The 14,006-nt window shown below is 37.5% G+C and overlaps 1 protein-coding gene across 2 annotated transcripts in view; it reads right to left on the bottom strand.

The window, feature by feature from the left end:
* The window catches only part of SEMA3C (semaphorin 3C), a 179,182-nt gene extending 165,994 nt beyond the window's left edge, over positions 1 to 13,188 (bottom strand). The window contains exons 1-2 of one of the 2 annotated variants that reach the window (XM_007982361.3): positions 12,783 to 13,188; positions 10,633 to 10,773 (exon numbers count right to left, since the gene is read on the bottom strand). In XM_007982361.3, coding sequence (XP_007980552.1) covers positions 10,633 to 10,735 — 103 coding nt within the window. In that variant the 5' untranslated portion in view covers positions 10,736 to 10,773; positions 12,783 to 13,188. Of the gene's footprint in view, positions 1 to 10,632; positions 10,774 to 11,221; positions 11,241 to 12,782 lie in introns of those variants that run through there. The other variant, XM_038004544.2, reaches the window with a different exon arrangement.
* Positions 13,189 to 14,006: the final 818 nt, after the last annotated feature.

Genomic DNA, 14,006 nt, shown 5'->3' with positions numbered 1-14,006 from the left:
ACTACGTTCCTGCTACACATTCCATTGGCACCTGGGCTCTGAAGCTTTTACCATTTCATGAATAATTCCAGGCTAAACTTGATCATCTTTTTCTCATGTCAGTGAAAAAGAAAAGAAAAAAAAAGAGGGAAGAAAGAAAAACAAATGCAAGAGATCAATTGCTAGATAGCATATTTTATATTTTATGTCTCTAGTGTAGTATCTGAAATGTCTACATATAATTATGCATATTAAAAGTGTTGAATACATATCAGAAGAATAGAAGGTAGATGTAAGATGAAATATACCAATGTAGATCATTATAAAATATTCTATGCAGACAAGCTGTTGAAAATAAAAACATTACGACAGGAATACTATAGATATAATAAGGGGAGAGGCAAGCATTTCCTTTCACCTAAAACCAGAATATTTCATTATTCTATAGACAAGTGGTATGTGCTGTTTTTTATTCCAAAAAGTAAAGCTTACTGAATATTTTTTCTTCTATAATAGAAACTTGATTATACCACTGCTGTCAATATAATTAAATGAATAACCAAAGGTTATAATACTAGCATAAAGAATCCTTACCTTACTGTACTTTAGATATCAAAATAGAAAATACAGCTGCATAGATCGTATTCATTATCAGTTCCCTCTGAAAACATTTTACATAATTAGATTTTTACACAAAGGTTTTAAAACTCCAGTCATATCAGCAGGTTTTGACTACTAATGGAAAATGGAATCGATGCAATTATGTTAAACAGTGGCAGGAAGTGTGGCTTTTAAAAGAATCAGCTGAAAGAAAAAAAATTCCAGTTGCATGTGCATTAAAGCTGTCAAAACTCTAAGCTAAAGATCCGCTCTCTGTGCCAGCTAAACCCCTGCCCAACTCCGGAAAGTAACTTTCTGAAGCCATGCCAAGCCCTTTACTTGAAAATAACATCTTAATTGGTTTCTTCTAATAAAATTCAAAATGCTCTTTTGATGATGATAATACACTCATTGTTTTATTCCTGCTTAATGTTCTGGTCTCTTGGAATGTTTTGAGCATTACTGTTCAGGAGAAAGGAAAAAGCCCTTGAGCCTGGATTTATGGAGCGACAATCTGGCTGGATGGACCAACAAAGTTGGAGGCTTTTGATGCCAGAAAGACTGCTTCCATAAACGGTGGTTCTATTTAATGTCAGATTCCTATGTAATGGCAATGAGACTCCAATCTCTTCCTATTAACTGCATCATTAGTATGTAATAATGTTTAGTTGTGAATACAGAACCAGGTTGTTTAGAGAATACTTAAGGCTCTGACTGGCAACTGACACAAATTAAATTATCTGATAATTCTTTTCAAATCAAGGGGTAATTTAAGTCATAAATTTTTTCTTTTGCTTGAGTTATGATAGCTAGTGTACATCTATCTACAAGGGCAGACATGTTATTTAAAAGGCTCCAAAGTATCCACCATACCATATCTAAACTTCTACACGCCTTATCATCCTGGAAAGTTCCTTTATTAAAATTTGTTCAATTCAGGCTACTGAATGGTTTGTATACACATGGACTCTAATTATGTAACTAAATTCAACAGAAAAATATCATTTGTATAATATTTATACAAGCCAATTTTATAACCACTTTGCTACTACTCACTAATTCCATTAAACAAGAGATCCCTGTGTTAAGAATTATAGCTGTATTGGAATTGTCTTTTTACATGTAGTAGTCTATCATTTAAAATAACCTGTGATCATATACATTACTTCTACTTGACTCAATTACAAGGAAGGTCAAGCAAGAACACTAGGGTGTTCAACTCCCCTTACTCTCAGTTTCTAATTTTGTTACTGCTGTCTTAAAACCTTCAGACCCATTGTGTTCATTATTAAATTTCAGTGATGAATGAAGTGCCAGCTTGGTGTACTTCACGCAGTTTGTACAAAGTTATGTCTATTTACAAAAGAGAAAAGGTCTTTTCTAATTTAACTTTTATGAAATGAGGATTTTGGAAAACTGAAGCACATAATTCAAGATTATATTTCATATGCTATAATTGAGATTCTGCTCACTCTTTGGCAACTGATGCTAACTATAGTAACACTAGCAACTTGGGTTGCAAGACTTCGCTGGCTGGAAAAAAGAAAAGCAGGCGTAGAGAGCAAATTTAGGTATTTATCTTATTGATGCCTTTACATATTATGTGCCCCACTCACTCCCTTTACATCCCTGTTATCTGTGCTAGGGATGGATTACTTCCTTTTTGCGGGTTGCCATTCAACAACTCATTTTGTTCTCACCACCACTAGCTGTCAGACAAATGGGAGGGAGACAGGGCTCAAATTCATAAGTCACCAGAGTTGCTTGTCCTGGTCCTCAGCTTGCTTGCACTAAAAGCTGTCACTACATAACTGTTGTAACAATGTTTTAAGTAATAAAGTGTTCACCAAACTAACGATCCAATTATATAATTATAAATCTGTGGTTATTCATAAATGTAAAATAAGAAAACATATAAATAATGCATTTAAAATGATACCAGGAATACAACAGCTTTTTTCTGACTTAACAGTTTTTGTTATATGAACATACAAGAGAATATACACTTAGGAAAGACTAAAACGGTCTTCAAATATAATGTAATTTTACTCATAGACAATGTGAGTGTGTGTGTGAGAGAGGGAGTTAGGCATTTATTTTTACTCAGATATATATCCTCTCTCCATAATTAATTCTATCTGTAGCAAGTCAAAAGCTGTAAGGAAATAAGTTTTTTCCTAAAATAATTTAGAAGTTACTTCTTTAGAGCTATTAATTCTACATAGAGTTAAGGTTTTCTTTTTGCTGGATCAACAGTCTGTCTCCCTTCTCTGAGGAACAGAAATTTTCTGTAAAATTACATTGTTGTAACTCCCTGGGTTTATCTATTCCATATAGACTAGACTTAACATTAGCCATTATATTACAAATAAGATTGAATATAACAGCAATTTTGCATTCAAAATTCAAAGTCTGGTACCTGATCATTTTTATCAGAAAATAGTTTTACTAAGGTAGTAATTTAGAAATTAATTAGGTAGAATATTTTATACTTTCATTATCAAGAATCTTAAATGCTAGCAAGCGTTAAAGTTGAGTAACGCAAGAATATTTAGCATTTTCAGTGGCATTAGTTCAAACCAGAACGTAAGATTATTTTAATGGGTTTTTTACTCTAAGGCAATACATAAATGAGTAGAGTGGAACATTCTAGGGATTGACTCAAGAGAATATGGACTCTTGATGTACATAGCACATCAAACAAGCTCTTGACTACAAGAGCAGTAACTTGGGGAAAGCAAGACAAGACTAGTATGTTCATTAATTTGCATGAATTAGAGATAAATGAAAATATAAATTATTCTTACCTATATATTGCCTCAATCTTTGCAAAGAGAATTAAGAGGCACTTAAAATATGGTGCTGAGCAGATTTAAAGTCTGCTATATAATGATCCTCAGATTATTGCTGAAAATTAGCCCTTAATTAAAAATGTAAGGTATGTTAAAGCTACAGTGCTGTACATACTTGGGGAAGAAATAGCATGAAGCAAGTTTGTTAATATTCATGTTAATAGCCTTGCATTTCTGCAGATTCTGTAATATACATTTGCAGGGTGTCTCTGATTCTGTATAAGCACTGCTCATAATTAATTTTTCTCTTCTTTTACTATTTTGTCTTCTAGTCTTGTCAATGCCACTATCAAGCTGTAGAACCTTAACCAAGAGCTTTAGCCTCCATGCCAATCTACTTCAGACTTTCTATAATAAATTAAATAATATGGGAATTATTTGAAAAGTAAAAAGCACTCTGCAGAAGTTACACATCTCTATTGAGAGCTTAAAGACAGCTCATTCTCATTGGATAAGGAGGATGGGTTGAAATGACTGTTTCTGAAAAGACTGCGATTTAAAATGTAGAACATACTTGCCATCATTTACAGCTCAGCAAATTGTTTCATAGCTAGTGCTACCCTAAAATAGCACATGGCTCAGCACTTAGTTCTGCCTTCCACGTGCCCTTCTTGCCAACTCATACTCTGAGCTAGAAAACATCTTACCTTTCTGTTCCTTGCTTTTGAATGTGTTTTCCTTAACAACAGAGGTCTTCAGTAATATATAAATGAAAATGGAGAAGGCAAAGGAGTGCTGAATTTGCCCAAAGCTCACAGCTCTATTTCCCAATGTTTGTTCTTTTTTTAAACAGTAATGGAACTAAAACCAAAGTGATAGTTTTTTTGTACCTTGTTATATAAAAGATGTTTATGAAATGAAAAAATTGAGTGTCTCAGTGCTATTTTTTAATGCAATGAATGATATCCCTGAAAAAGAACATCTGAATATTCTGTTTGTTTTAAAAAACAGTGCAAGGTATAGTGAATTTATGGAGATACACCCTGATAAATTTCACAGTGAAATGAGGAGAGTGAATAATAATTTTTTTCTACAGTTATCCATCTAAGCATTGATTTGCTCGCATAGGCACAAAGGGAGATCTCAGTTACAGCAACAAAATAAACATGTTCCAGAGAGGTAATTCCCCTCATCTTCGCCTTGATGAATCATAAATTAAATGAGGAATTTGGGATGGTATAGAGAATGAATTTTCTTTCATTTTCAGGCAGGTCTGATGTTCTAAGAGAAATGTACAATTCTAGCATGATACACTTAACATGATATGTTTACAGCATACCTTACTGAGAAAACATTCTTTCCCTTTTTCCTTTCATTGTGATCTTTGTGGATCTTAAAACTAATTCTCATGGCAGCTACAGAAATGGCTGTCACAAAGTCAGTATTAATGTTAGTGTTTAATTACCAAAACTATTTTAGAAACAAGGAAGACAAAAAGTAGTATACACCTAGGAAGAATGTGAAAATGTATAACTTTGGTTCTAGATATATTTTCTGAATCAAAATTGCAAATAAAGGCTATGTAACATTGTTTTATCAATATATGTGAACAACATTATCAACATATATGATCAACATGTGAACAAATTTAAAATAAGCTATCTAGGATCACTTGCACCATCTTCATTTGATAAAGAGTTCAATGTAGTGGTAGGCATGTCTATGGTTAATCCATAGAGTAGAACACTTTTTTTTTTTTTTTTTTTGAGACAGAGTCTCGCCCTCTCACTCAGGCTGGAGTGCAGTGGTGCGATCTCAACTCACTGCAAGCTCCGTCTCCCGGGTTCACAAACATTCTCCTGCCTCAGCTTCCCAAGTAGCTGGGACTATAGGTGCCCGCCACCACGCCCAGCTAATTTTTTGTATTCTGAGTAGAGATGGGGTTTCACTGTATTAGCCAGGATGGTCTTGATCTCCTGACCTTGTGATCTGCCTGCCTCAGCCTCCCAAAATGCTGGGATTACAGGCGTGAACCCCGCGCTGGGCCACATTTTTTTTTAATGCAACCACTTTGGTTGTATGACTGATTAACATAACACTCAAGCTCACTCTTCTAATTTCAGAACACTAAAGCATTCCTTCTTTGCTCCCAATTGTAGGAACCTTGTTCCTCTGAATGGCTTAACACATAACATCATTTATTGGTAACAGAATCAAGCTTATTATAATCTGATGAAACTCACCTGGAACAGTAATTACTTTTTTAAAACAGGAAAATATAGGCTTATACATTTTTCTAAAAATTTTTTCTAGGAGAAATCCACAGCATATCAATGTAACACATTTTATCCTAATATTTTCAAGAGACATTCTTTGCAATACCTGAAATAAAATTTCCTCCTTCCAATTCAACTCTACTAGAGTTTTTGTTTTATTTGATTACCAGAGCCCTATATCAATACATATTACAGGGGAAAATAGACATATGAGGCTACATTTCTTAGCAATTCTTCTCATCTTCCATTGCAACTGTATTTTATAACAGTTTTTACCTTGCTGCTTGACAAATTTAGTGTTACTCTATTCTAGACTCTTATGATTTAGGTTATGTCCAACTCACACATGAATTCATCAATCCTTTGCTGAGTTCAATTAAACTCTCACAAGGGGAAAAGTAGAGGGAACTTTTTATTCACAGGGCACCCCTTGAGTTTGGTTTACTAAAACACTCATGCTTGCTTCAAGATATTTCAGTGACATTTAATTGAAACCATCATAAGGAGACTTAAAAGAAAATGCCACGGCCGGGCGCAGTGGCTCACGCCTGTAATCCCAATACTTAGGGAGGCTGAGGCGGGCAGATCACGAGGTCAGGAGATCGAGACCATCCTGGCTAATATGGTGAAACCCCATCTCTATTCAAAATACAAAATATTAGCCAGATGTGGTGGTGGGTGCCTGTAGTCCCAGCTACTTGGGAGGCTGAGGCAGGAGAATGGCGTGAACAGGAGGCAGAGCTTGCAGTGAGCCGAGATCATGCCACTGCACTCTAGCCTGGGCGACAGTGGGAGACTCCGTCTCCAAAAAAAAAAAAAAAAAGAAGGAAAATGCTGTAACACACAGCTGAGAACTAAATACCTCTTAGTAACACAAACCGAGAAGATTCAATACAGCCAGAGTAAGCATCTTCCAAGATTAACAGAGAAATCAGGAACAATTGTTTTTCTTTACATTTCTTGGGCAACCACAACATAAACTATTTCAACAAATGTGCCTTGTAATGCTAATGCTACCAGAGCTCATAAAGAGGCAATTTAATATTTTGAGTTTATGGTCCAATAACAATTCATCAGCTTTGGGGCTTAGTTCATTAGTTCATAGGGATTATTTGTTGAAGGTGATTTTAAAAGATGTTTTATACAACTCCATAGTCTTTCATTTATATACTATCAAAGACCTGGAGACTTGGCAGCTTTATTAGTAAAAATTCAGCAGAGACAAAAGGGAAAACGAATCACTAAGTAAATAAATTAAAAAAAACAAAACAAAAAAAAAAAAACAAAACAGGGCCAGGCGCAGTGGCTCACACCTGTAATCCCAACACTTGGGGAGGCTGAGACAGGCGGATCACCCGAGGTCAGGAGTTAAAGACCAGCCGGGCCAACATGGTGAAATCCAGTCTCTACTAAAAGTACAAAAATTAGCCAGCCATGGTGTTGTGCACCTGTAATCCCAGCGACTCGGGAGGTTGAGGCAGGAGAATTGCTTGAACCCAGGAGGTAGAGGTAGCAGTCAGCCGAGGTCTCACCATTGGACTCCAGCCTGGGAGACAGAGTGAGGCTCTGTCTCAAAAAAAAAAAAAAAAAGAGAGAGAGAGAGAGAGAGAGAGAAAAGAAAGAAAGAAAGAAAGAAAGAAAGAAAGAAAGAAAGAAAGAAAGAAAGAAAGAAAGAAAGAAAGAGAGAGAGAAAGAAAGAGAAAGAAAGAAACAGGTAATCCTATGCAAGTCTAGTGCTTACTCATAAAATACCTATTTCCAATTCAAAACTCACAGTCAGTTTTCTGTTTTTAAATCATTGTCATGCATACGCAAATGTGAAAATCAGCCATGGGCTGGAAGATTGGCCAATATTAACTAAGGAAAAACTTATACTAAAAGCATTTGTGTGAACCTCATATTCATTTGCAAAGCTATTTGGCATAAAATAAGAGTTAGACAAATTACAAAAGAAAATATCTATTAGAAGTCACAGGTCTCAACATAGAAGATTTAAGTAGCACAAATGTTAACATCTGAAGTACACTCTCCCACAGGACTGCTGACCATCTGGTTGACCTTGCCCTAGATCAACAGGGAAGGCGAATCTGTAAATCACTGTTTTACAAATGTTATCACTCTATTATTTCACCACAAGAAAAAGGGATGGAACATGAATGGGAGAAGAGACTCATTGTTCTACACACCTTAAAATTGACTATGATGCTTACGGCACCTGAAGTAACACAAGACTGAGTGGTTTATTCTCAGGTTCCACCCAGAGAGAGACAGGCAGAGGACCAAGTTAGAGTGATGGAGAAGAATTCAAGACAAAAGAGCCAGCAGGTAAAGTAATTACGAGAGAATCTAAAGGTACTTAGAGATATAAAACAAGCAATGCAAATGACCTCTGTCTGATACAACTTGAAACTATCTGAATTTCCGCAAAACACCTTTCAGTTGCTGATTTTTTATTGGAAAACAGTAATAGAAATTTAGAAATATGAAGTAAAAGTATATGTCATAAGTATTTAAATACACATTCTTAAATATGTTAACCTCATACAAAGCTCTATATTTTGATGTTGAGAATAAACTACTTTGGAGGAAACTTAAAAACCTACTTGGTACAATACTCAGATGAGTCATCATTTGACTAACAAGAAACTTGAAATAATAATAAATTTGGAACAGGCATGTCAAGCAGGTACACTGTGAAATCTCCTATGAAAACTGTACGGTACCAAAGTTTAAAATTTGTACATTTTGACAACTGTTTTTGCCTGATACTTTTCATATACCTTGCCTATGTAGTTCATTGTAGGAATGTTTAAAATTATTGATCTAGAAATTGTGGAATTTTATTAGATGTATTTTCACTGTTGATACATCTCTTTCAAACAGTATTCAAAGTAAGTGATTTTCTCTCTCTCTTATTATTTGCTCTGTTTTTCTCTCACTTCCTAAGAGTACCAGTAATACACTTGAGAAGAACAAAATATCAGGAATTACAGAACTTTGAGATCAACAACTCACCATGTCATATTCTACATAAGTTTCAAGTTAAGGCAAGTCTTATTCTGCAAGAATCTGTTTTGAGTTTGAGAGCATTTAAAATATTAGGCATATATTTTTTTAATCCCATCATTACTTCTAGTCACCGTATAGTAGAGCTGTCACTGTCTTACATAGTTCTGAAGTTTGGTTCTAAAAGATTATACTATGTAATTTCCTTCTGTAAAATACGAATTCTAATTGCCTTTTCAAATGCAGAATTGGTTCATTATCTCTAGTGACATCCTTTTTCTTAATATTTACATTAGTTTGGATTAATCTTCATGTAATGGAAAAGACAGCAGGTAGAGACCTCTGTTAGATCACTCCATCTCTATATATACTAGGAAAAATATAGAAAATAGAGGGGTAATTGCACTACTTCTTAATGCCCTTTCTCTTTTATTTGAAAAGGTATTTCATAGTTCTCAATTTGGGAGAAAAAGTGTGGGTAGTACATAAGATGCTTTAGTAATTAAGGGGCTAAAAAGGATACTTCAAAGGGTCTGTCTTTCAATTCTTCACAACTTAACTGCATAGCTATGGGTTTTAAGGAGAAATGCCTGGCATGGAGGCTAAGGAAGCAATTAGAAGCTCACACATTCTAAGTTCCAAATATGGCTCCTTTGGTGCTTATGACAATGTGGGGAAAGCACTGGTGACCTAAAAAGAAAAAAAATGACAGCCATTTGACTGGTAAGTGTCAGTCATTCTGCTATTTGAAATTTGAGGCCGGGCGTAGTGGTTCACACCTGTAATCTCAGCACTTTGGGAGGTCGAGGCAGGCGGATCACAAGGTCAGGAGGTCGAGACCATCCTGGCCAACATGGCGAAACCCCGTCTCTACTAAAAATACAAAAATTAGCTCGGTGTGGTGGCACACGCCTGTAATCCCAGCTACTGGGGAGGCTGAGGAAGGAGAATGGCTTGAACCTGGGAGGTGGAGATTGCAGTGAGCCAAGATCATGCCACTGCACTCTGGCCTGGTGACAGAGACTCTGTCTCAAAAAAAAAAAAAGGAATTTGAAACCACAAAGAGTTTCAGAGACACCCTGCTATAGGAAGGTCTGACAGTATATTGTTTATCAAATGAAAGAAAAATATTTGAAATGACACTAAAGTTTATGCAGACAGAGTTGAAAGAAGTAATAAAATTATAAATGACCTTGATTGGCAGGATGGTGTTCCTCATCCATGTCTTGCTCCATCTGTCCAATTAGTATGGGTTACTTGACAAACCAAATTCATTCATCTGTAAGTCCTTTGAACTATATACATTAAAGCTCATGCAAACCATTCCCGCAAAAGACCTTGCACCTTTTATGTATGTGAAAATCTGAAATCACACCCATTTCCCTAAGCTTCTGAGGACATTTGTATACAACAACAATTAAAAGCATATTTCCAATTATTCTTTTAGGTCCTTTTTAATTAATTAGGGGACTACTATGCCAATCTCAGGAAATCCTTGCGGAAAAAGAAGAAACACCATTGGAACAACACACGGAGTAACCAGTTTTGAGACTAATGCCCAAAAAATTAATTGGGAGAATTTTTTAGTAATTGAACCTGCATAGCTCTTTCTGCTGCTGAGGATTAGCACAAAGGGGCAATTTCTTAACATTACCAGGTGAACAGTAAGATCAAAGATGCTAGGCTTTGAGCTCATGCCCATCTCCCCCATGAGTACACAGGCAAGCACAGAAGAATTATTTTATAAAAAGCAACATATACTATAAGCATTTTCATAAATATTGCCTCAGATCCAACAGAGGGTTTTTGTCTATTAACCAATCATTTAAAATAGCTACTGTCCTCCAAAAAGCAGCCCAAAATATTTTTAAAATTAATATCCAGTAATGTTTTATACTCTTCATTTTTGAATCTGGATAAGGAAGAAAACAAAACTTAAAATAACATTTTTTTCCCAGAGTGTTTATCAACTCTCTTACCATCAAATGTTAAATAAACTCTTGCTTGGGGCTGGGAAGATCCATTTACACAGATAGAACAAATAAATACTCCAACCAACACGCAAATTTTCCGGAATGCCATTTCTTCAGATATGCAAGTTAACCTCCAAGGGAAAATACCTTTAAGAGAGAGATAACAGGTTCGTTATATCTCATTTCACATTTTAGGAGTAGAAAAAACCAGCAATCTAGACAAAACACCCTATTCACAAACGAACCATCTGAACTTTTACAGTAATGCCAACAGTAGGAGGTGCTCTGTCTTTGCTTCTCAGACGTGAAAATGTGGATTTCATTCATTTGTGTGGGGAAGTCTTTCCAACAAGAGAAACTTTCATCTTCCAGTAAATTGATGCTATCATCAAAATAGAACAAAGCAGCGAGGAAAAACACTGATACCCAAAGGAAAGCCCAATATTTTAACGGGTCTTCTCTCTAGAAATCCATTACATTAAAAAGACTTGAATAGCATCGTGCTAATAGACTGTGACTGGATGAGAACTCTTTCCCCAACTAATGTAATAGCAGTAGCAAAATCTCCTATGAGCATTCATGTGTACCTACTCACTTCTATAGTCATTAGCTCTTTTGGAGTAATTGTCTCTGAAATGGTGTTTCCTTACATAAATCCATGTGTGCTCAATCCTTGATCACTAAAGTCACCGTAATCAGTTATCTGCCATTTTATCCAGATGACCAACAGGCAGCTGTTAAATGATGCAGATGAGGTAACCATGGACTTGTGCCAAATTCAAACCAATGACCTAGCGGTGAGCAATCCAGTGAGCCATGTATCCACCAATGCATATTTTAAATAAATCCACCAGAAAGTGGGCTGTCAAAATTCCCAAAGATAAATCAAAGAGACAGGTGTCACTGCTTGAAACTATAGATATAAAATTGGTACATGCTATTAACTAATATCCAAATCCCAAGGCCACCAGATAATGTGTTACCATAAACCTACAGGAGCTCTAGTGGCTACATCATGTAAAATAAACTCAGGAGCATCAAAGAAACACAATCATTTTGCTTCTACCATAATTATACAATAAAATGACCCAACAGTCCAATAAAGAAATTTATTTTTACAGGTTACAACAATGCTGATCTTCATTATTTGGCTTTCAAATTAAAATTTCATAGTCAAAATTATTAATTTCTTTGTAAAAGCCACTAACAACTGAAAAAGACAGCTTCATTAATACAGAATACAAGGAAGAATTAAAAGGAATACGCAATTTTAAAGAAAAATTGTAAGTAGATTTCCTAGGTGGTGCATATAAGAGTTAGAAATGAAATTGCACGCTTCTTTTACCACACAGATGGAGGAAACTCTAGAGATGTTTGTGTTGGTAATTTTCAAAAGAAACAGTTTCTTCCTGCTTCCACAACCTCTTCACCCTGTCATCCCTAAATTAACTTAGAAGAAAACTGACTTTATGGGTGACTTTCCCTTAGTAATTTGCCCCCTTGGTTCTGTTGACTTTATAGTTAAAGCCAAAAGAAAAAAGCTATTAATACGCCTAACCTTTGTTATGTTTACTGAGCAAGCTGATATTATTTAAACATTTTTTTTTTCTTTTTGCATATTGGTATCTTACCTTACATGTTTCTCCCAAAGGTACATATACAACCATTTGCAAAGAATACTGGAGACACAATGGCAGGTGAAACCAAGATAGTCTATAGGGCAATTTGATTTACATCCTACCTAGTGATGAGGAGTGAGAGACCGAAAGCCAGTGTCTTAAATATGCCCCCGCCTCCCCAACAGTATCTTACAAGTTCTTCCCTTTAACTCAGACGCAGACGTTCCTCTTGGTGTTTTCACTTCTGCTGATCGCAAACTAGTAACACATAAGAAAAGAATTCTCTTATAGCCTCTGGAGCAATTTTGCCTTGGAAGGCACTGTAATACTCAACTTGAAACTCTCCGCAGGTGTCACCGCCTAAAGAAACAACTCGAGCTGGACTCTCAGCAAGGGGAAAGCTTCCCTGACAAACCGCGTGTGCTCTTAAGAAAATGTCCAGGCTTGAGCACACCAATGTATGAAAAGTCAATATACAGGCCAAAAAAGTTATACTTTGCTAAATTTGTAATGCGGAAAACGACCAATTTAGCTTACCGAGGTTGGAAGAAATCAGCACGGAAAAGTCATCAATTTGCTACTGGGGTTGGATCCGCTTGTGTCTCCAGTCCTTTTCCCAAATGACCTTATTTTCTAGCACGTCCCAAAGGTGAAATTCTTTCTTCCCGGTCCTCTGAGTTTCTTTGTAAAGGAATCTCAGCGCTGCAGTGCGGCGGCACCCGGAGCTCTTCTCCGCGTCGCTCAATCAAGCACCTCGGAGTGAATGGAAAGTGGCCGGACGCCGGGGGCGAGCGCTCTTGGTGTCCGATTACAGCGCCGCGGCGCGCGGCTCCAGCTGCCCCGGCGCGCCGCCCAGCAGGCTCGCATCACCGCCGCGCAGCCCCGGCCGCATCTCCGCCGGCCGCGAGGCCCCACCCCGAGCGCGCCCGCGAGAGCGTGGCAAGGAGCCGCGGGGGCGGGCCGGGCGGGGCCGACCCTTAGAGCCCGCGGCTAGCCAGACGCAAGAATGCGCGGCCGCAGGCTGTGCCCTAGCCCCGAAACTCTGCTCCTTTGGCAGTCCGCGGCGGAGTGAGCAACTTACAGGGTGCGCTCTACGCTTTTTGTTGCCGGCGGCTCTTGGAAGACTCACACAGGCTTTGCCTGGCCGTAAATATCAAAGTGCAAAGCAGTTGTGGTTTTTTTATTTTTTTTATTTTTGCCAAGGAAGGATCACTGCAGCCTTTTAAGGCAAAGAGATGCGTTTTTAAAAGGACGTGAGTTTTGTCCTTATTCTGCTGCGTGTTGTTTTTTGTTGTTTTTTGTTGTTTTTTTTTTAGAGACGGAGTCTCGCTGTGTCACCAGGCTGGAGTGCAGTGGCGTGATCACGGCTCACTGTAACCTCCGCCTCCCCGGGTTCAAGCGATTCTGCTGTCTCAGCCTCCCGAATAGCTGGGACTACAGGCTCCCACCACCACGCCCAGCTAATTTTTGTATTTTTAGTAGAGACGGGGTTTCACCATGTTGGCCAGGATGGTCTGGATCTCTTGACCTAGTGATCCGCCCGCCTGGGCCTCCCAGAGTGCTGGGATTACAGGCTTGAGCCACCGTGCCTGGCCTCTGCCGAGTATTTTCTGAAACAGGTCAAGATAAACGACCATCTTGTTGCACAAGTGTATCCTTTTAATGTGTATTGTTTCCTATTGAGTTTCCTTAATGCCCTGAAGGCAGTAATTCTGCTGACCCCTCCACATTGATTCATACCCAGTACGTTTCCCCCCACCA

This window comes from Chlorocebus sabaeus, chromosome 21 (assembly GCF_047675955.1).
Source record: "Chlorocebus sabaeus isolate Y175 chromosome 21, mChlSab1.0.hap1, whole genome shotgun sequence".
Taxonomy (NCBI): domain Eukaryota; kingdom Metazoa; phylum Chordata; class Mammalia; order Primates; family Cercopithecidae; genus Chlorocebus; species Chlorocebus sabaeus.
This window is presented reverse-complemented; position numbering and strand designations above follow the sequence as displayed.